This window comes from Balaenoptera borealis, assembly GCF_965194805.1.
Source record: "Balaenoptera borealis genome assembly, chromosome: 11".
Taxonomy (NCBI): domain Eukaryota; kingdom Metazoa; phylum Chordata; class Mammalia; order Artiodactyla; family Balaenopteridae; genus Balaenoptera; species Balaenoptera borealis.
Window position 1 is genome coordinate 48,604,652 of NC_138868.1, and position 25,055 is coordinate 48,629,706.

General features: G+C 48.2%; 1 protein-coding gene across 34 annotated transcripts in view; it reads right to left on the reverse strand.

Annotated features, from left to right (window-relative positions):
* Positions 1 to 25,055, reverse strand: part of PPFIBP2 (PPFIA binding protein 2) — a 152,143-nt gene that overhangs the window by 21,591 nt on the left and 105,497 nt on the right. For 27 of the 34 annotated variants that reach the window (XR_014231394.1, XR_014231395.1, XR_014231396.1 and 24 more), the window contains 9 exons: positions 18,769 to 18,951; positions 15,473 to 15,565; positions 10,605 to 10,716; positions 8,125 to 8,186; positions 6,949 to 7,024; positions 5,811 to 5,914; positions 3,848 to 3,915; positions 2,235 to 2,292; positions 1,258 to 1,299 (listed from right to left, as the gene is read on the reverse strand). Coding sequence is in view for 25 of the 34 variants with exons in the window: in XM_082341440.1 (XP_082197566.1) it covers positions 1,258 to 1,299; positions 2,235 to 2,292; positions 3,848 to 3,915; positions 5,811 to 5,914; positions 6,949 to 7,024; positions 8,125 to 8,186; positions 10,605 to 10,716; positions 15,473 to 15,565; positions 18,769 to 18,951 (798 nt within the window). In the remaining 9 variants the exon portion in view is untranslated. The remainder of the gene's footprint in view (positions 1 to 1,257; positions 1,300 to 2,234; positions 2,293 to 3,847; positions 3,916 to 5,810; positions 5,915 to 6,948; positions 7,025 to 8,124; positions 8,187 to 10,604; positions 10,717 to 15,472; positions 15,566 to 18,768; positions 18,952 to 25,055) is intronic. The other 7 variants (XM_082341446.1, XM_082341447.1, XM_082341453.1 and 4 more) reach the window with 2 other exon arrangements.

A 25,055-nucleotide genomic window follows, 5' to 3' on the forward strand; every position in this document is an offset into this window, starting at 1 on the left:
CTGGCCTAGCACATGAGGACAGAACTAAACAGAGGCACAGAGAATTATCCCTTGCCCAGGGTCTGGAGTGACAGCAGCAACCGCAGCATCAGTCCCTGGAGCGAGGTATGCATGGGGCAGACCCCATCTACAATATCAGGCTCAAGTGTGGTCCAGGGCACAACGTAGAGCACACACTGAGGACCAAGGGCTCATCTTAAGGTGACAGAATAGGAACTTTAAGGGCTTGTGACCTGTGCACATGAGAAGATGATAACTCAGAGAGGGACTGAGGGAGTCCAATTCTAGAGCTGTCAGGAGCAGGGGAGACTGGCTCATTCCACGGACTCCACAGGGAGAGCCGATCAGCGGATGCTCATTCTAGGGAAGTCCAGAGATGGATCTAACAGACAGAGCTGGAAAAGAACACAGGGGGTGTCTTACAATGTCATGAGCTCTCACAGAAAGCAAGGGCCAGACACCCATGTGAGGGGACGCTACAGAAGGATCCTTGCACCTGAGGCTGCGTGTGCTCCTGGGTTTTTTGTTTGTTTGTTTTAATTATTTATTTATCTTTGGCTGCGTTGGATCTTTATTGCTGCGTGCAGGCTTTGTCTAGTTGCAGCGAGCAGGGGCTACTCTTCGTTGCAGTGCATGGGCTTCTCATTGCAGTGGCTTCTCTTGTGGAGCATGGGCTCTATGTGCGTGAGCCTCAGCAGTCGTGGCACGTGGGCTCAGCAGTTGAGGCTCGTGGGCTCTAGAGCGCAGGCTCAGTAGTTGTGGCGCACGGACTTAGCTGCTCCGCGGCATGTGGGATCTTCCCAGACCAGGGCTCGAACCCCTGTCCCCTCCATTGGCAGGCGGATTCTTAACCACTGTGCCACCAGGGAAGTGCTCCTGGGTTTTTTTAATCATGACTTATCAGCGCAGAAAGGACGAGAGCTGTCATATTCCTCTACTTGTGTGCTGTGATCATAATATCCCCCCTTCCCAGAGATCAGATCTACTTTGCCTTGTCAAAGAGGAATTATCAGAGCCTATAAGATGGAGGAGATAATAAGAAATCCTATCCCACAGATAATAGAGATGAAAGCATAGGATCCAGCTGGGTGCACATAAAAAGAAAACAGGAGAGGAAGTTTCGTCTTTCCTGTCACCCTTCTCTACCCCTTGCAGTTAACATATCTTAAGGTTACCAAAGCTGTAACTTGCTAAGTGAAAAGACTCTGGCAAACAGCACAACCTCATATAGACGAAAGGGACATGCGGTTAACGTACCTTGGGTTCTACCACTGGGGAGAGCTGGTTCCCACCGACACGCTATGGGATGGCAAGGAGGATTTCAGTTATGTGGAGAAAAAGAGAACTGCGTTAGTCACAACAGCAACTCAGGGCCACCTGCCTGCCTGAACCTGCAAGGCTCACCCCTCCCTCCCCATCTTTATGTCAGATCATCACCATCCGTGGAGGAAACACAGGTCACTGTCCGACCTCATGGACAGATGTCCCGGGCAGCTGCCAGCAATCTGATCGGGGGAGCGAGAGGCACGTGATCGTGGGAGCAAAGCCACTGCCAGCTCCATCCTTCCTCGTTCTCTACTGTATCACCAGGGAGTCTGGCATACTGCTGGACATCAAGGGATCTATGCGGCAAGGTCACTGAAGCTTCTCTATAAGGCAGAACCCCTGCATCTTCAATGACCTTGCTGCTCAAGAGCCTGCGACCCTCCCCTTCAGCATGGGGGTCACCCACCTGGTCAGGGGCCACAAAGCCCTCCTCATGCCTTTCTAGACTCTTTACAAAGCTTCCTCTCCAATCTACTTTATCCCCATATAACCCACCCCCGGGGTCTCCTTTATCCACATTATGTCCTCATTCAAAATCTGTGCAACACTCCCAAGTGCCCTGGAAAAATAGGGCCAGGATTCGAGATCTTCTCCGGCTCCATCTGACTCGTGGCTCTGACCTTACCTCCTCCTACTCCCCACCATTTCCCCAAACCTGCCCGTGCCCACCTCAGCATCTTCTCTCACCAACTCTAGGTAGCATGTCCTGACTTGCCCTGACTCTAGGATGCCTTGGGCCACACCACACCTGAACATTTTCTCAAAATGTTCCTGTAATTCCTGCCTGCCCAGCAAACTTGATAAAAGCTTCACTGAGGTAGGGACAGCACCCAGCCTGTGTATCCCAGCACTGTGCTGGACACAAAGAAGTAACTCAGTCATCTTTATGGATAGACTGATGGGCTGACCTTATCCACGGATTCACTTCTCAAGTCTTCGAGACTACAGGAGAGTTTTTTCTGAGCCCTGGAAAAACACAAAAGAAAGTCAATAAGGAAACAGTAACTGGAGAAGGAGGTACGTGGTATCATTCGTGCAGAGGACACTTGAAATGTTTAACTGGTAGTCTATCTTGGGCTTAGGGTCAAGGGCAGGAAAAAAACAAAACACCCTCTCATCATAACCGTTACACACAAGATGAGACTGGCCACTTTGGGGATGGCCTGGTCTGACAATGTCTTGGTGAGAGCATGAGAGCATCACTGAAATCCAAATCAAAAGTCCGTGGCATTCCTCAAAAAACCCGAATACACTCAATTCAATGGCATCAGTGGGAGTTGGCTGTTGTGTGGTCATAAAAGGAGGCCGATGTCTGTGGAGTCAAAAGCCAATACTGCCTTGTCTGGGAGTCTGACAGTAATCCAGCGAGGGAGGTGGTGCCACCTTGGAGTGGAGATGAGCACATCAGCCACAGCTCCAAAGCATCGCCTGCTAGGATCCTTCAACCCTCTGCTCTGTCTCTGTATGCCCGGAGCAGTCTGCTCAGAGGAATTTGCTTTCTCCGGGGCTATTTTGCAGAGAAGGGCACCAATTGGACAGAGAAGAGGCAACAGGGTTACCTGGTGTCAAATCTCCTTGGTAGTGATATTTCTCAGTTCATATGAATAAATCAGCATCGGTTAGTACATTAGTCTCTTGTGAATCTGGTCAGTGTGAGTCACTCAGTGCCGACTTCCGAGTGAACTCATCAACCAAATTTCTTCTTCTGCAAAACTAAGGACTGGCCAGTTGCCCTCCTTGACACTGCCGTTTTCCTCTGAGGCTAAAGGCTCAGGGAACAATGGCTTTCTGGAAAATGGGGTTCGGAGTGCACAGGCTTCAGACCTCTGAAGACTCAGTGCCCTTCTGGGGAAGCTCCCACCACGCTTGTGGCTGTCTTCCCCAGATACCTTGGCTGAGGCAGGCTGCTCTCAGCAGTAAAGCTCCAGATCCCCATAACTTGGAAATGTGTTCGAAAGAGCTGATGTAGGGAACTAGAAATAGGTTCATTTTCGAGGGAATCAGTCAGGTGGCAGCGAAGTGACCCCACAGGCCAGCCCATGATAAGCTCATTGCTATGTGAAGCTTCCCCAAGGCAACTGGACCAATTTCCCTGTGAGGAGAAATGGTCCTCCCTGGAGAATGTGGATTGTCACAGGGCTAGATTCCCTGAGAGCAGGAGGGACGTACCCGAGGGGCTGACGGGAATGGCAGGCACACCTCACAAGGTGCTCTGAAGGACCACTAGGGGGCACAGATGAGGTGCAGCCACCTCTCCTCTGAGGCCCCACCCCCTGGCCAAGTCTTTTCTCAGTGACAACGACCTGGACCTTCAGCCTGTGGGAAGGGAAGGCCCTCTGTGGCCAGGGCAGGTAGGCATGGTTCATGACTGCTCCACCATTTTGGCCCTTGTGACCACTGCTGGGGCCAAAAGGGAGGGCGGGTGTGCTCAGGACATGGTGGTTGTGCTCACTGCCACGTCTGGAGCCCTGAGAGGGGCCTGAGACCACAGTGGCTCCACGGAGATGCTTGGGCCTCCTACCTGCTTTCCAGTGATTTCTGCGGTAGCGGGGGTGGTCCCACCGTGGGAGAGCTACCTCTTGGAGATACCTGCACCGGAAATGGAAGAGTCACTGGACAGATACTGTTTGGAGATTACCCACCATCCTTTCCCCGTTTTTGGACAATTCCTCTTGGGGAGTTACATCTCTACCCCTGGGTACAGCCGTGGTGGCTACATCAATTCCAATGCCTTGCTTTTTTGAGATGCCAAAAAGGAAGACATATTGGACAAGATCAGGTGCGTTCAGGGTGGTACGGCTGTAGACAAGGAGGAAGATATACTGAACAACCTTGGCCAACTTGCCTCTCCTTCCAGGGCCTAAGTTCACATTCTAGCAGTAGAGTCCTGCCAAGTCAGGCCTGAGACCTGAATCCCTGCTGCCCCTGCCTTTTCTGAGCTTGGTTCTTCAGCTTTTCCTTTCATTCAGTGAGCCACTGCACACCCTCTTAAAAACATTCCTTGTTGGCAAAGGTCAGCCGGAGTCGATTTCTGCTGGCAATGAGCAACTCTGTAATTCATATAGTCAGTCAACAAACACGAGCAATATCTACTGCCTGCCAGGCCCTGTGCTGGGTGCGGGGCAAGCACTGCCCACATCAGGGAGTCAGGTAAGTTACTTAGGATGAAAGAGCAATGCAACATGTCCCTCTGATACCAATACCTATAATGTAATATGGGGACAGAGGGGAGGGAGGGGATCCTTCTTGTTGGTGGGAAGGTTAGGAAGGCTTCAGAGGGGAGAACACTTGAGCTGAATCTTGAGAAATGAGAATGAGCTTAGCAAGGAGGCCAGAAAGGCAAGAGTATCAAGGGTGGAATGAACATGAGCTAATCTGGTGGTAGATAAGGATGCAATTTGATGTCTTTCCTGTCTGCAAGGGCTGCCTCTTCTCTCTAGAAGCCCAGTATCTTTGGTCTACCATAGAAAGAACCCTGGCATCATAGTACGTAGGTTGTTAAAAGCCTGGGCTTTTGTGTTCAAGTCCAAGTTCTGCCATCTACTTGCTGGGTGACCTAGAGCAGATTACTCACCCTCTCTGAGCCTCAGCCGCAACACAATAAAAGAAGAATCCCAATGGGGTCATGAGGAGTAAATGAGGTGAGTCATGTGCAGTGCTCATCACAGGGACCACCCAGAGGTACTGGGTATCAGTTACTGCTATTATTGCCAGCAACCTGGGATGCTTGCTCTGACTACATAACTGGGCCACCGGGTGACACTTTTGCTCCTCCCTTAATTAAAAGGGTTGAGTTGGACTGCTAGGATCCTCTTCACTGTGACTGTTCTGGAGTTTCAAGAACCTTTTGGATCCTGGGCTGAAACCCCTTCTTCATCTGAGATCTGTATCTATGAGTTAATTTGCCTACGTGTATCTAGACTAAGTCCAGAGAGGTTCATAGAACTGGATCAAATTTTAAACAAGAAAAAAGGAAATCTGTATGCTGGTTATAGAGGCGGGACGTTGTCTGTGAAATAGGAATGTATCACTTCAAAAGTTCAGCTATCCCTCCAAATGAGCAAGATGCATTCATTCATTCATTAAACAAATATTTGTTGACTCCTACTGGGTATCAGGCATCACTGCAGATCCTGGAGAGACAGTGGTAAATAAAACAAAGAACACCTTCGGTCTAGGCTTACAGTCCAGAGAGGAAAGGCAAAAATAAACAAGGAAACCAGTTAAAAAAGAAAATTCCTATCCTGGGAAGTCCAGTATCCACTATGCTGTCCCTCCCAACCGGAGCACAGGCCCTGACGCCTCCCCACCCTCAGTGATCTTCCCGAGGCCTCGGGGGCTAACTCCATCGATTTAAATTTTTCTACCTGTCAAGATTTACACCTGAGAGGTACCTGACTGGTACCTGACTAGATCGTCCCCCAGGCCCAGGGTAAGCTCCTGGGGCCTGCTGAAACCCCACATCATGACTGGAAATGCAGTACCTCTGGTTTAAAAAGTTCTTCAGGGCCTTTATTTGCAGTGTTCCAGTTTCTGAAACCTCCCTCCAGTTCTTCCTCATTGATTGAGAGAGTTCTTTCTGAAGGCCCTGGAAGCATTAATGCAGAAGAGATAATTACTACCACGTGACTTGTTTAGAAACCTATAATTGTACCACAAAATCCTAACATTGTTTCTCCTTCATTAAGAAGGACAAAGAGAAAAAAAAAAAAAAAAGAAGGACAAAGAGGGACTTCCCTGGTGGTGCAGTGGTTAAGAATCCGCCTGCCAATGCAGGGGACACGGGTTCGAGCCCTGCTCCAGGAAGATCCCACATGCCACAGAGCAACTAAGCCTGTGCGCCACAACTACTGAGCCTGCGCTCTAGAGCCCGCGAGCCACAACTACTGAAGCCCGTGCGCCTAGAGCCCATGCTCCGCAACAAGAGAAGCCACTGCAATGAGAAGCCCGCGCACCACAATGAAGAGTAGCCCCCGCTTGCCGCAACTAGAGAAAGCCCACGCGCAGCAATGAAGACCCAACGCAGCCAAAAATAAATAAATCAACTTATTAAAAAAAAAGGACAAAGAAACACAGAAAGCGACATTAAAAGTGTGATTCAGAAGATTCTTCAGGGCAACACAAACAGCTCTCACTGCCCTGTGACTTCCTGTGGGAACTCAGGTACCCAGCAACTCAAAGAAGGCTCCCCAAGTGTCCTGGCGTCTGCTGGGGGAAGCTTTTAGATTCTCCAGGAGGTGGGCAAGCTCTGATCCCCAACGAGGGTACTAAACTGCCTTTGGATCCAGGTTTGACTGCACTCATTGCCTCTAAGAGGTGTCCTGGGCAGATGCATAGATCTTCCAAGGGTAGGGATTGCCAATGGCTCGAATTGAAGGCTGTCTTTCCTTGGCGATCTGTATAGTCCCTGGAGGTTCTGAACTGACTGCCATTTGACACAACTTCTGGAAAGCAACAGCTGCCAGTTTCCCACCACCCAGGGCAGTCTAACCAGCTCCGTTCTCCAGCAGAGCATTTTTCCAAATGAAGATGAGGACTCTTCTGGCAGGTCTGCCCCTGGATTTAACACAGTAGAGATGGAATATCTGGGGGAGAAAATGGCAAGCTCCCCCTTGCTCTTACCTTGAGTCGCCATCACGATCTCCTTCACCCTTCGGTACTGGTTTAACAGCCCAGTAAGCTCCTCTATCCGACGGTCCTGTCACAGGACAAGACAGATTTCTATGTAAACAACACCACTGGCACCTGGTGATTTCATCTGGGGGCCCTGGCTATGTTCTGGGCACACTGAGAAGAAATGCTATGTGGAACCCGTAGAATATTCCAAAGGGAAACACAGTGTCCAGGCCCTGTGTTCTCAGTGGTCTACCTCCTGAGCAGCTGCAAGCACTCTTGCCTCTACCTGAAGGCTATGAGTCCAATCTCTAGTCATAAAACAATCCCTGTTTGATACAGCCTTCGAGGGGCTCAAACATTTCCCGAAGCAGGAAACTCACTGTCTCCCTACCCTCCTGACATAGCCATTGAAGTCTGCCTCCTGGTCCGAGTATTGTCCTCTGGAGCTATGTGGAAAAAAAAAAAAAAAAAAAAAAAAAGACTAAAATAAAGCTGTCGTATTTCTCTCAAAACTCTCACTTGCTCCGTAGGAGGCTGAGATTCCTTACAAAACAGAGGAAATTCCCAGAAGGATCATTTCTTTCAGCAAAGGCTGGGGACTTGGGAGGCCACAGATTTCAGAGTTAGATAAACTTGGGTATGACCCTGGCTCTGCTATCTACCGTTACCTGACCTTGGGCAAACCTACATTAGCATTTTGAGTCTGTTTCCTCGTCTGTAAAATGCAGGCTTGTGATTCTTAGAGCTGATCTTTTTGCCAGATAGGTACTCTCTAGTTATGGAGGTGGCTATTTTATGATTATGCATCACCAGTTACGATGGGTCTATCACCAGATCATGAACGTGGGAGACTGGTGAACCGTTCTTGAGTTTTGCTAGTAGTCTGAGCAGCAGCTATGATATTGGCGTAATCTCAGTGGTATTTTTTTCCCTACACCTGCATGAACAGGCATGGCTTTATTCTGCCTTTGGGAGATGGTATTTAGGCAAAGCTCCTGGGCATCAAAGCCAAAAACAGGTGGCTGAGCCACGTGTCTAGGAGGCAGAGGCCATTCTCCTGACACTTCCTGAGTCAGTGGTCTGATGGGCACAGCCCTGTCCAAAATATTAGAGACTAATAGGACCAAACAGAACCAGGAATGTCAGCAGGGAAAGGGCAGGGCCGCTCCATGGCCATCTTACCTTATCTTCATTGGCAACAAGCAAAGTTTCCATCCCCATTTTCAGACGTTGGATTTCTTGGTCTAAAAGAATTTAGGTATAGGAAGAATTATTTACGTAGATGCAGACAACTATTCCCACCTGCTAAGATGCTATGACTTTCCATATGAATAAATTACACATGGCTCCCAACTTCTTTAAAGAGCCCATGATGGTGTCTGGTATAGAGTCAGTCTCATTACATACTTGTTGGACTATTAAATGAATGAACCTACTATTTTGTCTTCTCTTTATAGACATTTGTGGGGAAAAACCAAAATGCCATTTATTCAAGGGTGACACAGAGGAACCCCCAAATCTTTCACAACTGACATCCCACAAGGAAACAGACATTTATCCTTTATAACTTGAGTAGGCATGTACCTGGGCTGCTAACTAGTTTCAGAGAGAATCACACTGTCCCATGGATTGTAGCAGAGGAGAATTTAAAATGAGAAAAAAAAGAAAGTCTATAGCTGAACAGAGACAGGGAAAGAATGATTATGTAAAAAAGAGTCAGGTACTTGGCTCAATTTAGAAGGTCACAGTCGGAATTGACTAACACTGTTTAGCTGGATCTATAGATATATTAAAACAAACTCTACTGTTAAGGAAAACAATCTTAGTTCATCATAAACCTACAGAATTTCTCTATGGGCCAAGGGATCTCTGTCAGTCTGTGGTGGACAACACATTGCCTTCTCTCACTTTGGACCCAAGAGACTCTCTCGAATTCTTCCCAAACTAGTCTGGAGAGCCAGGTCAAAGGCAAAAGCCTAAAGGAGCTGGGGGTCTTTCTGCCAAATATGTGGAGGTCTAAGACTTAACACATAGCTAGTTTTTCCAAACAAAGCCCTATACCCATCCCCAAATTGGGTACTACAGAGAATAGGGATGTCTATGTAAGAAAAATACAGGAGACAAGGGGACAAAACTATGTATAGTCACCCCATCTCCTTTTGGGATGCTTGCTCCATCCGACAATAGGAAGAACGGATTTATGGACTCTGTGTAAATGGTTGTAGGGATTCATTTTCAGAGGAAGGTGTGGAGTGCTGCTCATTATCTTAGGCTCTGGGCGGCTAAAGGTCAACTTGGCAACCCGGTTTGTGGAGGGGAGGGCAGTAAGCTCCAGATGAAGACTGGCAAACCTTGATGGCTTGGGCAGGCCCCAACCTGAGCAAGGCCCCAAGGATCAGCTCCAGGGGGTGCCCGACGATGGAATGGGGTGGGGCCTGGAAGGCAAGGCCTGTGGGGAAGCATGGAGTGCAGGGGGAAGCCTGCCTGGCCCAGAAGTCAGGGCCTGGGGAGCTCTCTATGCAAGTTTAGCATCACAGACAGTCTAGAGTATCTCAGGGGTCTCCAGCCTCCACATTAGGCCGTGGCAAGTAGGTGACACACTCAATGGCTTGGGAAGACAATGAGAAAGGCTGGCAGAGGGATGAGCTTATGGGTCACTAATTTCCTCCTCCTCCCGCCTAAGCCATTGTTTCAGGGCTGCACAGCTTCCCCACCCCAGCCAGGGATCCAAGGCCCAGCTGCGACTCTGTAGTGGGGCTAATTCACAGGGCTACGTGACCTCCTCCAGCACTGCTCTGCAGCCCCGGGGCCAGAGGAGAAGCTGGAGGGTGGGTGATCATTTTGTATATAAGGCAAATAGCTGTAAATGTCAAATACGCATTAAGAATATTTGAGGATTTAGCCTCTATTTTTAATCAGCAAGACTTGAACTCCTCAGGGACCATTCACCATCCTTTCACTTATTCAATAAATATTTCTTAGCAGCCATGGGCTGAATGCCGTGTGAAGCTCTGTGGATATGGCCTCAAATAAGAGAGACACAGTCACTGCCCCAGAAGGAGGATGACAGTCTATACAAGAAGACCTCACGAAATACAACACTGATCAATTACAATAAGTACTATGAAAGAAAAAAAGAATGCTGAGTTTGAGAAAAATGGGGGCACTTAGTTGAGGTAGGGTGGCCAGGAAAGGTCTTCCTGAGAGGTAACACTTAAGTTGAGATCCAACGGATGAAAAATAACGAATTTGTTTCTGTAACCTCAGGCTCTTATGTGAGTATCAGGCAGGGATCCGTTCAATGACTGAATGAATTGCTAAAGCCTCTTCTTTGGTGATGACACAAAGACAAGTCCTTTCAATTAAGGGCAAGAGTAAAAGCTCCAGAGGTAGCTGCACAGAGAGCTTCAATGGTCAGAGTGCATCTGAGAAAAGACTTCAGAGCTGAGTCCTCTGAACAGGGGAGGGGTTCATGGTAATGATTCCACAATAGAGCTGGGCTTTATAGGCCCATGCATGCACCCACGAACACACACACACACGTACGTGCACATTGCATGCCTCCTCACACAGCAGTACACACACCCAGAGACACACATGCCCACTTATAAGAGAGGGCCCAGGGCCAAAGGGCAAACCGCATTCTGTCACAGGCCAGTTACCTTTCTCTCCATGGTCATTGTGCAGAGCTGCGGTCCGGGAGAGCTGGCTGTGCAGACGCTCAATTTCTGCATCCTTCAGGGCTACCTGCTCTTGCAGCTGGGCTACCTCAGCCTGGAAGAGAAAAAGCCATCCTACCAGCTCAGAGGGACTACCACACCATGACAAAGTACCTCAAGTCAGAGCCCAGGGCCAGTGGGTCCTAAGACACATTAAGAAGTTAGGAGCAAAGCTGCCAGAGGTGAGCAGTTAGAGGTGTTCACTGCCCTCCCCACAAGGTGGAGCTCTGCGGAATGAACGCAGTCTTCCTGGCCATTGTGGACATGCCCATGGCCCTGGCCATCCACCTGCTCTTTCTCCTGCATCCTCCTGCCTGACCAGGCTCTTTCCCTCCCATGCCTTCTGAGCCGAAATAAGACAGAGGCCTGAGGAGGTGGGAACGTGCTCAATGGGAGGGCTGCCCTTGGTCCAAAGATGGATATTCTCTTTCTGGACATGGTCTTCCTTCTCCCAAGATATTCTGCAGTAGCATGTACGTAAACCATTGTAACAAGTACGTTCATCTTTCGTTTTTCCACCCCATACAGGAAATACAGTGGAAATCAAATCACTACTAGTAGACAATGAGTGAGCCAAGAGTTCCCTCCCTCAAACTCTCCCACCCTGAATGCATAGCCACTGCCTCTGCCCAACCTCAGACATCTACGCTCCTTTACCCAAATGAAATTACATGCAAGCATTACATACAGCATTCAGGTGTGCTGAGTGGTCGTACTTTTGTAAACCAAGCATATAAGTACAACACAGGCGCATACACACATTCATACGGGCAGCAGCACTGGTGGTTCCCAAGTCTCTACCAGGTACAGCAGATTAAATTTCGCACGTAACAGCAAGTCAGGTGGTCCCTGTGTTCCCATACTGATTAGAAGATCAGAACTGGGTAGGTCCCATCCTGAGAGGCACACTGGCTTTGGATTCTCTCATTTCCTAGTTGGGTAAGTGGTTTAACATTTCTGAGTCTTGGTTCATCTATAAAACCAGGAAAATAGCATTTAGCACAAGGGGCTGCAGTAAGGAGTAAGTATGGTAAGGGTTATGAACAACTTAGTCTCATGCTCAGTAGACAGTAAGTCCTCAATAAATGCCACTTCTGTTGCTGCTCCCATCCTATTCCTTCCCTTATGGATAACTAGCTAGTTCTCTGAGCATCAAACCAGACTAAGAGGGGCTTCCCTGGTGGTGCAGTGGTTAAGAGTCTGCCTGCCAATGTAGGGGACACGGGTTCGATCTCTGGTCCAGGAGGATCCCACATGCTGTGGAGCAACTAAGCCCGTGTGCCACAACTACTGAGCCTGCACTCTGGAGCCCACGAGCCATAACTACTGAAGCCCGTGCACCACAACTACTGAGCCCATGAGCCACAACTACTGAAGCCCGTCTGCCTAGAGCCCGTGCTCTGCAAGAGAAGCCACCACAGTGAGAAGCCTGTGCACCACAATGAAGAGTGGCCCCCATTGCTGCAACTAGAGAAAGCCCGCGTGCAGCAACGAAGACCCAACTCAGCAATCAATCAATCAATAAAATAAAATAAAATAAAATAAATAAATAAATAAAATAAAATAAAATAAAGTAAAATCTATAAAAAAGAAAAGAAACAAAACAGACTAAGAAAGGGGGTGAGAACTAACTCCCAGCCAGTCAACGGCACACACAGCAAAAGCTTCTACTCTGGGAACCCTCTCCCCATGTGGTAGCCCAATCGGGCCCCACCTTTATTCTGCAAGGTTATGGTATGGGCTTGTCCTATCCCGAGATCATTTTTGAACAAGTCAAGTAATCAAATGAGCACTGGTCCTATTGGTGGCCCTTCCGCCAAACAGGCCTGTGTTCAGCTTCAGGACACACAGACTGAGAGCCTACTCTCCATTGGCCCCGTGCTCACTGCGTTCTTACATCAACCCTCACTCAATCCTCACAGGAAACCATGGGATGAAGCAGTACCCCTGCATGTCACTGGGGAGAAAACAGGAGTAGGGAAGGATTCGACTCCCAAGTCACAGAACTATTCAGCGACCAGGCCAGGACGTGAACCCTGCCTGCTCCAAAGCCAGGGCTCCACCCAGCCTGGGCTGTCTGCTGCTGAGTTAATAGCACAGATGAGGGCTCCTCTTATGGGGAGAGGGCTCCCTGAGCCCACCTCAAGGGGTTCTGGACAAACCTTCCCTAACATCCCCAAAATGGGCCCATGTAAAAACAAAGAGGTGGCAAAGGGGTGGGTTTCCTTACCCAAAGTCCCTAGAGAGCACTGTCCCTTTGCTTGGTTTCCACCCACAGAGGACAGAGAGCTGAGTCCAGCTGTACCAAACGGCTTCGCGGCCATGGGCAGCTCTGCACAGCTAACCCAGGGCCTTGGAGCCATGGGCTACTAGTAGATTGATGGTGACAGTGGCTTCTGAAAATATTAGTCTTGGGACTCAATCCAAATGCCTCTCATTTCTACAAGGGCCAGAATATTCTTGGAAGATATTCTCTTAACTTTTCTTGTACCTTCCACACCCATTTCTCCCCTTCCTTGTAGACAGGGTGACAGCTGGTCTCTGTTAGGAATCCGGATGCCTGATTCTTGTCTGCGGGCCCCATAATGGACACCAGTGATGAGATCCTATCAAGGCAGAGCCCAGGCTCTTCTTCTCTGAGGCCTGCCTCTGGGTGAGGTCATTTATTTACAACTCTACAGACCAAGTGGCTGGGCCCAACCTCCCATGTGCCACTTTTCACAGAATAGGCCAGAAATGACAGGTGCTCTCTTATGCTTAGAAAGGTATCTGTCCCTAAGCTGGGAAGTCTACAACAGCCCAGAGGCCGTGCACCTGACCATGGGGAAAAGTATGCTACTGCCATGGCCACTGAGGCTGGTGCTGTGTGGCGAGAGGTCTGGGACAAAGTCAGGCAGACTGGTGCCAGGCAGAGATGGGGGCTCTGCCTCCCTGCAGGTGCTGGGCCTTATTAAACCCAGGGACCCTGCCCTACCGCCGCTGCACTGAAAGACGAATCACACTGACGGACTGAGAAGCTTTACACAGAAAATGGAAGAACTTTCAAAAACAAGGCAGGTTTCAACTGCAGGGAATTAGGATGACAGAGGGAAAGGAGCATGAGTTTTGGAACGACACAGACCCAGATCAGAACCTCACCTTGGCCACGCTGAGCCTCAGTTTCCTTACCAGGAAAACGAGGATAATAAATCAATAGACCTCGCTGGGTTATTTTATGGACCAAATGAGAAAATGTGTACAAAGGGCTTAACACATTCTGGCACACAGGAGGGTCTCCAGATGTGGCGGTTATTAAATAACCCATAGTATCTCAAAGGTCTACATGCCAAGGCAAAGCGCTTAGGTGATTTAAACGAGTTGTTTGGTTTTATAAGAGAAGGTGGAGTGTACAGCTTCAAAGGTTTCACCAAGACAGGACTTGCTTGAGGGGATCATGGGGATGGAAGGTTCTGAGCTTTTAGAGAAACAGTGCTCCTCGAACTGGGGGTTGTGAAGCACAGTGCACACAAGGGGACACGTAGATAAGAACAAAGCAGTAGATGATCAAGCAGATTGTCTAGCGCTGGAGCTGACTAGCTGTAAGATCTTGGGAAAGTTGCCTAACTACTCTGTGCCTCAGTTTCCTCAGCTGTAAAATAGTTAAGAAAATTACTTACGTTTATGCAATAGAATATTATATAGACATCAACATCATGTTCGGGGTTTTCTTTTAATAGCATGGTATAAAACTGTGTATAAATTATCAACATCAAAAACTAAGAGAGAGAGAGAGACCCCAAAAAGAGAAATGACTGGAAGGAAATATTAATAGTGGTAGCTCCTGGGCAGGATACGAATGATTTTTATTCCTTTAAATTTTTGTGGTTTAAAATTATCTATAATGGTTATTATTGTTTTTAGAATCATTTAAAGTTATAGAAAAAATAAAACTGAAAGTACAAACGAGACGTTAAGAAAACTCTAAGATGAAAATGCCTACAGGACCATCTGGTAACACCTGTGGGTGGCGCTGCAGAGCTCTCAGTGGAAAGGCAGGCGTGCACCCACCCACCGGAGGGAGCCTGGCCAGCTCCTCAGGCAGGAAGGCTGCTTCAGGGTTTTAAAGCTTCCCGCCCCCAACCCCAGAGTCCCTCCTCCGCCTGCATGGAAGTCTAACTGTATACGTGAAAGTCCCTAATGCTTAAGTGACAGCTAATTCGACGTTTTAAAATACAACGTTCTGGCCAGAACAATAAATGTGTGGGCTGAATCCATTCCAACTATTAGAGGAAACTATTAGAGAAAACAAAGGATGGAGGGATAAAATTTATTTCACGAAAGAATGTATCGCGGGTGTCCTTTAAAACAGCAAGCTCCCCAGTTCAACAGAAACATGATTTGGTTAAAAAAATATTACAAGTATATATTTTTAGGAATTGCTAAAAATAAAGCATGCCTCTTTTTAGAAACTGATTATTAGAGGGACTGCTAAATTTAAAATGATGCAGCCAAGACAATGTTGGCATTCATCTGCCCTAGGACTCATCACTCACTCGTAGAGGCCCTGCTTGGCCCAATGTCAGCCTGGGGGTGCCATGGGACACAGAGAGAGGAAGGAGACTTGGCGACCTCAGCAGCTCATAATCTCATGGGCTTTCCCCAGGAGAAGAGCCCTCCTGGATTAAATCTCTCTGCTCGCACAAGCTGGGCACTGTCGCGTGTACACACAGTGGGATCAATTCCCCCATTCCTCAGCCTTAGGCTACGGCACACCCCAGACCCTCGCCACTGGGCCTCAAAGCCTCTCCGTAAACATCAGAACCGCCTTTTACCTTGGTGGCCTTCAGTTTCCATTCATACTGGTTCCGTTCATTTTCCAACTCTTCCACCTTGATTTTGAGGTGCCGGAGCTCCTGCAGTAACTCCTAGGGGGGTGAGGAAGAAAGACAGAGTGCTGCTGGTTAAAGAGCAGGATGTTCCTGGGATCTACAACCCTGGGTAAAGCACATGCACAGTGGATACCACGGCAGGAGCGACCGCATCAGGCTGCACGCTGCGGCTGGCTCCAATCTTTAAACACGGTCCTCGTTTCAGGAAAAAGCTATGTGCCCATCACAAAACAAAGGCCAGGGAGTTCCAGACAAAAGGAAGAGAAAACTTTCTTCTTCTTTCCAGAACTTGTTCTCCCCACCCCTTTCTGACATGTGTGTTCCCCAAATCATGCATGTATGTGTAGGGGGAAGGACAGGTAGGATTTGGGAGCAAGAGAAACAGATGCAGAAATGAGGCAGCTTGTTGCAGACAAAGCAGCAGGAAGCAGGCTAATAGGGGGCATCTCTCTGTGCTGGGGGTTGAGGAACCCAGGGGAGGAGGTCGGCGTTCCTGCAAGGCTTCACAGAGGAAGTGACAGCCAGGAGGATAGAAACAAAACGCTAAAAGGACAGATGCTAAGTGTGAAATGCAGAGGCCGGTCTGGGTGTTCCAGTTCAGAGGAGGGGTTGGCTTGAAGAAAGGAGGGAGGGAGGAGGCGCCCAGGGAGAGGGCAGACAGCCTGCTGGGCTGGAGCAGAGGATGGGCAGCATTCAGTGGGAACCGACTGGGAAGATAAGGCGGGCCCTTACTGTAAAGGCTTTTGGATGAGAATATAAGGAGTTCTGACGCCATTCTTTAGACAGCAGGGAGCCTCTGAAGGTTGCTGGGTGGGGAAGTGACACTTAAACAACTTGCCGATGGTGGAGCTGGAAATCAGGGCTGTATCTTCTGACCCCAGGGCCCCTGCTTTCTAAAGTAGCCCTTTAGTAAAGACACTGCTAGGCACCCTTATCCCAAACCTAGGTTCCTTTAATGGACAAATGGTCCTGCTGACTGGTTTCTATCAGAAAAATTAGCATAAAAGTGATTACTTCCATAGACTTTCTGAACTCCAGATTCACACAACAAACTTCCCACAACATCTCCACATGGATGGCACAGAGGCATCTTACGACTGTCATGACCCGAGTGTAACTCTTAATTCCCCCTCGTAGACATCCCTGTCTCACTAAATCCTGTGCCAGAAACCTGGGCTCCACCCTTGGCACTTCCTTCTGTCTTCCCCCCTACATACGTAACTCATCCCCAAGGCTTCTAAATTCTACCTTCAAGGAAATCACCGGAATCTCTCTTTTATCTCAACTCTACCATCACTAGCCGTTAGTGCTGAGAGCCTGGACAGCCTCTCCACTGGTTGGTCTTCTGTCATCTTGCCCTTCTTGAAGCCATCGACCCCCATGGCATCCAGGGGAACAATACAATTAAAGCACAGATCTGATCCTGGCCCTTCCCTGCTCCTCAGAGCTCACGAACTTTAACCCACGACCAGTACAGCCTGGCCGAACCCAGGACCCTGCCTGCCTCTTGTACTACTGTCTCTCCCCAGTTATGCTCCAGCCATGCTGGATACTTTTTAGTTCCTCTTTCTGACTTGGGCCCTCACACATGCCTCTCCCTCTGTCTGGAACTTTCTGCCAGGTTAACCCCTGCCCATCCTTCAGGCCGCCATGAGCAAAGCTATTCCAACCTCTACACTTCATCAGGTCCCTCTGCTATACTCTCTTGTGGCATCTGTATAATCTCTTACATCATTTGCAATTAAACAGTTACTGGTGTGATTGCTGATGGCTAGTTCTCCTCCTATACTGTGAACTCCCTGAGCTTTGCTAACCTCTGGCACATAGTTAGGTATGCATTATTGCTTGAATGAACGAACACTTGCAATTCAAGCCATCATTTAACTGGCCTTTGCATCCTGAGACAATCCACCAGAAAGTTACATTGCCTACACTTGCATTTTGCAGGGATACTCACTAAGATTTTCTTATAACTGAGGTGAACATTTGTTGATGCCCTTTTAGAAACGTATCTTCCAAGCTAAGATTATTGCCTCTGTGATCCGCAACATTAGACTTGAAGGCCTGTTGTGACTTGTAGCAGATCCAAGATCAATTTCTGAGAACATTTCTGGCCCTGCCTGAGGGGGCGCCAGGCCTGCTGATGGCAGAACTGAAAGTGTGCAGGTTACTGCTGAGGGGCTGCCACTGTGGGGACACAGAGCATGATGACCTCAAGGCCCTGTGACCTCTCTGGCGCATCCTCTTCCTTCTAAGCTATTTGTTGCCCATCGTGGGCTATAAACAGTGGTGCACAGTGTAACTTCTTTTACAAGTCTTTCTGGGGTAACCCACTCACCATGGGGCATACCCAGCACCCCTCTTAGAGCTTCCCTTTCCAAATCTACACCTACATCTTGACTCTCAATTTTTTCCCCACCGAGGCCCCCTCCCCTCATGCCCAAGTCTGGGTAGAGATTTTCAACATGTCCCATAGTTGAGTACGGATCATGGCAACTTCCTACAGACATGGCTACTATGCCCTTGACTTTCCCTTGGGCTTCCAAGTCCTCTTCGATAGCGGGCCTTGGAGGCACAGGCTCATTTCTGTGCAGCTGCCATCACAAAGGACCTGGTGACGCCAGTGCAAGGGGCCAAGTCCAGAATCCCAGTCAGATACACCCCATAGGGCCCACAGGTCATGAAATCCCTCGAATGTGATTACACGGGAGAACTTTTCCCGGAAATTCAGATGACGACAGTTGTCACAGCATATGGACACTTGTGTTCTATTTTCTCCCTGGGGATAAACCTCTTTAAAAATAAACTTGAGAGGATTATTTTATGATGTTATTTTTTTCTTAAATTAAAAAAAAAAATCATGTGAGCTGAAACTTCATTTAATCTCCCAGCCCAGGAGGGAGAATCAGTGTCTGAGTCGTACCTGGGAAGGGGACCCGAAGCTTGCTTTTACACCAATGCCCCGTCACTCAGGGCACCTGACACACCTCATTCCCAGCCCTGAGGGAGATGAGTACCGCCACTGGTCAGAGGGTTGGCCTCGCCGGGTCAGACCCTGCTCGGTGAGGGTCACGGAGCTCAGCTCACATCCCGGGGGGAGCAAGTCCCAGGCTCTGCCCAGAGGTGACCACAGATCCATGTTAAGCCAGCGCACGCTGTTCTGGGTAGAAGCCCCAGCCCCTCCGCCAGTGAGATGCCCCACACACGCATGCTCCGATATACTTAAGTGTGGTTCCTACAGGTGACCCCTCCCAACGGGCACACTCCTGGCCGCAGGGCTGGGGCCGGGCCGCACCGTCGCCGGCTGCCACCTCCTCAGGGTGGTCCCTACTGAGTGAGAGGCGCTCTTGAATCTGCCTGTGGATGTCCAGCTGCAGCCTACACATCTGCTCCTGCAGCTCACTGATCACATTCAGAACCGACTGCAGGAAGGGAGAGAGAGGAGAAGAAAAGCACTCAGGGTCAGTCAGCGCTCAGACATGGAACTCCTTAGGAGAGAACAGAAGGATGGAAGGCGGCACACAGCGGTCGCTGTCCGTGACCATACGCTCTCTTCACAGGAGCCAAAAGACGTGGCATTTCCCTGACCTGCCCCATCCGTGGGCCTGTCTGCAGTATGGCCTTCGTGCCATACTGGGGCCGTCCTTGCATGTCAGCGTCTGAGGCGCAGAGTCTAGCAAGAGCGGAGATGGGATCACATACGGACGCATCCCTTCTACACTCGCCAACGCCCTCCCCAAACATGCCAACACCCGTGCACAGGGGACATACGGCGCACAACACGCTCATGCACGCTACTACGTCCCCAACCCTAAACGCTCCCTCACACCCGACACCAGACCTGACTCCTCTGTAGCCTCAAGAACATTTTGGCCTTTTATGGCAACTTTGGAAAATAACTGCAACCCTTGGAATTCATACCTACTCAGTTCTGAATGCCTTGCACTAGCGGCTCTGCTGGGCTTTCCTTTATCTACTCCACAGACATCCAGCGTCACTCCGCAGAGACCCAAGGCCACAGTAAGCAATGGCGCTCGCAGGTGAGTGAGGAGAAACACACAAATAACAATCACAACAGGCTGTAAGTGCTACACCAATAAGACTATGGGGCTTCCAGGGAGTGGTGAGTGACTAATTCTGCCTGGGTCGAGACAAAGAGATGGGACGAGTCTAAGTGATGTCAAGTAGGTGCATTCTAGATCCCTTGCCTGTGCGGGGGAGTAAAGGAGACGAGGAGTCATGGGCCTGGCTGGCAGGGTGGAGGATGGTGCCACTCACAGCAACAAGAAACCCAAGAGCCTGGGGAAGACTGCGGGCAGCTGATGGGGCCGCGGCAGGGGCATGGAGTTAAGGAGACAGTTGGCAATAGATCCCAACAGAGCCTAGGGTGGGTGGGGTGGCAGCCAATTAAAGTGTTTAGCCCCTCTCTGCCCATCCTTACTGACATTCTGAGCACTGGCACCTGGTACTGAGAGGTCTGCCCCCTGGCACCATGAGAACTGTCCAGGCACGCTAGAAAGAGGTTTTCCATCCCCCAAAAAAGTGTTTTCTAAAAGAAGAAAAGCTCCTCCCCCGTTACCTTGTTGTTTCGTAACCCCCTTTTTCCAATGTAGAAGGAAAACTGAGGGTCCGGATGGCAGCTTGGGTCTGAGAGGGCACTGCTAGGGCCCCTATGCCAGCTTGCTCTCCCTCCAGAGATGCCACTTGAACTGGGACAGCTGCAAATGCAGGCATTGCTGTCATAAGCGGGCTCCTGGCCTCCCAGCCACTCTCTCCTTGAGCTAGCTCACCTGAGTTAGCCCAGAGGCAGCCCCACGTTGTGTTCCCCCAGAGTCAGTCGTCAGAGGGTGGGCCTCACCTGTTCATCTGACTTTGGTAAACACCTCACATGGTGCCTGGCACACGGAGGCCTTCGATAAATGTGAGTTTGCTTTCCCCACTGCTTCTCCTTTTGCCACCAAGTGTTTGATCCATAAGAAATGAAGGAGAGAAACTGGGAGAGCAACAGAAAACACCTCAAGGTCATGCAACACAGTTAAGGCCCATGTGACATTGATCGCTGACAACAAAAGCCCAGTGGCTCTGCACCCTCCAGCATGCTTCCCTTACTGGCCGCTCTTGCAGAACCTTTAGTCTCTCCTGGTCACTGGCCCTGCCGGTCTCCACACCTGCTCTTCTCTCTCACGTAAGTTTCAAGAACGTCACGGCCCTCACTCTTCTCCTGTTCCCTTCATTGTTGTCTCTCTCAAGTGAGGGGTCTAGACCCGCTGACCCTGATTTTCATCACCTCATGCCCACCCCCACTCTCCAAGCAGATGAGCTCGAGCTCTGTCTCCACCACACAGAGAGTCAGCACCCTCCTCGCGGTCAGATCCGCACACGCATCCTCTGTCCTCAAGCTGCGTGGCTCCCTCATTTTACTCCTTACCTTCGGCAGCTCTGCACTACTCAGGTTCTTCTGGCCTCTCTTTTACCTCTTTTCCTGCCAACTTATGGATCACTCCAGTCTGTGGAGGTCTTCATGAATCCCAATGTCAACTGATCCATTTAGTTTTTCTTTGGCTTTCTGTCATCACAACTTGAAGGCCTTCTATATCAGCAGCCAAATTATGGACTAAAAATGCACACCAGGCAGGAGGACTAAGGGCAGATGACATGACCCTCTACAAAAAAAAAATCTTCCTAGAGGTAGTCTTAAGGTATTATTCATTATCACTTGGGTACCCATATGCCTATTTTAGCATTCATCCTATATTCCTCTATCTTATCTACAAGACCATCCCAAGCAATGTTTTCGCAGTGCCTCACTGAAGTGAGGATTTACCCAGCCTACCACTACAAGATGCACCCCTGGCCAAACCAATGAGGCCAATCAGACGTAACTTACTCTTAATGGACACAGATCCCTACTTTGTCTTCTGGTTTCTCACAAACCATCATAGGGTTGACCTCAAACGCAACAGACTGAATTTTATAGAACCCTTCTAACTTTCTTTGCCGTTTTGAAAAAAGAGGAGGAGGAGGAGAAGGATAAGAAGAAAATGGTTACTTCCAGTTTTTCAGCAACTCACTTGATTTCTCCGATTCCTTAAAATTCACTTATAAACAAGCAGCCTGGGGACTGCTGTCCTAAGTTCTGTGCATCTGTCAGAGGCATCAGTGGAACCAAGCCCACTCTTTCTTTGATCTTCTTATTGAGAACATAACTTTAAAGGAAAATCTTCCTACTGTCCTCAGAACTGTCCCTTTCAGTGGGGTTTGATCTTCCTGATACTGTTCGTGCAGGTGCACTTTTATCTGTCCTTTCTACCTTTTGTACAAGCCCCTTTGAAAACTGGTTCCTCTCACTCAGGCATAAAAAGGAACAAAATTGAGTTATTTGTAGAGATGTGGATGGATCTAGAGACTGTCATACAGAGTGAAGTAAGTCAGAAAGAGAAAAACAAATATCGTATATTAACGCATGTATGTGGAACCTAGAAAAATGGTACAGATGAGCCGGTTTGCAAGGCAGAAGTTGAGACACAGATGTAGAGAACAGACATATGGACACCAAGGGGGGAAAACTGCGGTGGGGTGGGGATGGTGGTGTGCTGAATTGGGCGACTGGGATTGACATGTATACACTGATGTGTATAAAATTGATGACTAATAAGAACCTGCAGTATAAAAAAAAAACAAAACAACTAATACTAAACTTTCATTGGGTTATTTGTATGGAAATAATATAAATGGTTTCAGACATTACAAGAAATTTCTAAAAATCTTAAAAAAAAAAAAAAAAAAAAGAAAACTGGTTCCTCTCAAGGTACCTCTACCTTTTCCTTTTTATTGATATATTATTTGTGAGGTTACACAGTCAGAAATAAGTATATTTTTATGTAGTTCAATATCCTTGAGTCACCTCTTCTATTGCTGAACTTTCAAAGGTATGATTTCCAAGGTCCACAGTGCATGTCTGTCTATGCCGCGTTCTCCCCTCCCTCACTATCATGAACTCTCAAAATAACAATGGCCACTCTCTCAAGATACCCATCACTTTCACTTCATAAACTAGTTTCTAGCTTTGCTTTGGCATTAGAGCTAGAGTGGCAGTTTTCCTGGTTTACTTTATCTACATTCAGGGCAGAAACTATAAATGCGGGGGTGGAAGGCAAAAACAAAAACCAACCTTTCGATACCTAGGTGTTGAGCTGGAGCTTTTTTAAGGGCTATCCAATTGCTGCTCGCTCTCATTACTGCCCTCTGTCTGCCTCCATCGGTCTGGGGATCTGTATCAGGAGTACACCTATTTTCCTCCACTGCTCCATGTGACCATTTATCCACGCCCCAGCTCTTCTGGAACACTCTCTTCTAAACTCCCTATCCACGTAGAGGTGCTGTTTTCCAGTATGTCCAGCCTCAGGCTTGGCACTTCCACTTACTTTTAAAATCCTTTATTTCCAGGGCTAGCCCCTCTCCTCTCTTAGTAGGTCTTTTCTCTCCCATAGGGCAGAGCCTTTTGTAGCCGTGTTTTCAATCTTGGGTCCCACATCATGAAGTCCAGGTGACATATATGAGGTTCTAATCCCTGTTCTGTAATCTCAACTCACTTTGTTTATTACTCTTGCTTTGCCAACCGTCAAAGTTTTTGTTTGTTTGTTTGTTTGTTTGATGGTTCTTTTCTATGTGAAACTAACTACTGGGCACTTCCCATAATCATAGTCTTTCCCACCCCATCCTACTTGTTAAACTTATTCACAATTTTACTTAGTTGTTTCTCTCCCGCTTCCTTCATGCTCAGTTTAATACTGTCCTGGCACTCTGACACATAGCAGGTGGGAATACCACCTCCACATCTGTCAAAATGTCAAGTGTGTTATACCCTTTGACCCTTCAATTCCACTTCAATATCCTCACACATTTACAAATTTATTCACAATAGCATTATTTGTAAGGGCAAACACTTGGAAACAAACGTCCACCCAAGAGAGAACTGGTTAAATAAATAAGGGCATAGTCAGAGCATAAAATAATATGTAAACATAAACATGAATGAGAAATTTTTTTTAATGTATTTGATATGAAACAAGCTCTATGACTGCTCAATTAAAAAAAGAAAGGTCTAGAATAATGTGTATCTGTGCAAATATGAGGGAAAGAATTTATCCATATAAATTTGCTTGTCCATGCATAAGATAACTCTGAAGGATACAAAGCAAACTGAGAACATTGGTGTCTGACTGCTGGCTGGGAAAGGAGAGGTTTTGCTGCATATACCTTTTTGAACTCTTAATTTCTGAATTGTTGGAGTATATTTCCTATACAAACAAAAATGAGTAAATAAAATAAAACGAATAATAAAACTCTCCTAAGTCAGGCCAGCTCTTCTCTGAGCAAACACAATCTTCCCAGCCTTTGCTCTGTACTCCAAGTTCATCATTCCAATTGCAACAGCTCAGAAATCAGAATCCCTCCCTTCCAAGGTCCCACCCATAGGAAGAAAGGAAGCAGGACACCTGCGCTGTAAGACATTCCATTTTCTGCCAGGAAATCCTAGAGATCATTCCGGTTCTCTTCAGGCTTGTGTATATCCCTGATCAATTGGGCTGACTTCATGTCCCAGCACATGCTGTATCTCTGTTCCCCTCTAGAAAGGCTGCTCTGCTACTATGCGCAGAACCCTTTGGATCTCACAAAGGGATCCAGCTGCAGGCCTCCCTGCATCCCCAGTGCTTAGGGACGCCAGATGCCCTTCTCCAAGGAAGATCCCTCCAAGGGACATGCCTTTGATGGGTGGGCCACCCCGAGGTTTTCCTTTGCCTCTGGATCTCTTTCTTTCATGTGCCATCCTCCTAACTGCGGTATTTACTTTCCATGTTGGTCACTTCTCCTGCAGTCCTGCTTTTCAGGAGTAAACCTAATTGGTCCAATCTTGGGTCTCCTGAAATGACCCAGAACCACTGCAAAAGGCTCAGGAGAAAAGGTACAGTAAACAGGAAATCCAGTATTCACCCACATCTCATAAGGGTCACCACTGACTCCTGAGCGAGGCTGTCTATCAGGATTGTCTCCATTTAACAAGAAACCTACACCTCAAAGTCCTTGGGTTTATAGACAAACGTTTGTAATCACTTCCACAGCTGACTACAGGGCAGCAGGATACCTGCTTAGGATAAAGCCTGAGCTACACAGAGAAAGTTGATTTCAGATCTGGCTACCTCAGAAAAGTCCCGCCTCTTTTAAACCACAAGCAATCAGGCTTTAGGCTAAGCACATTCACTGGAAAAACAGCAGCAGTGTAGGATGGGAAGCAACATTCCCTTGATTCATACAGCTACAACCTTGATGACCCCAGCTAGCCAAACGCCTCCCTCAATATAAAGAGCTCCACCACGCACATGACAATAGTGCAGCTTAAGCAGCCCTCTCCATGGTTCTAAGCCTCGGGTGTTCCAGATAGTTACAAACAGTGGTAGAGAGTCTGAGCATACCAGTAAAGATTATGTTTAATGACAAGAATGAGAATGTTGCTTCAGGTCATATG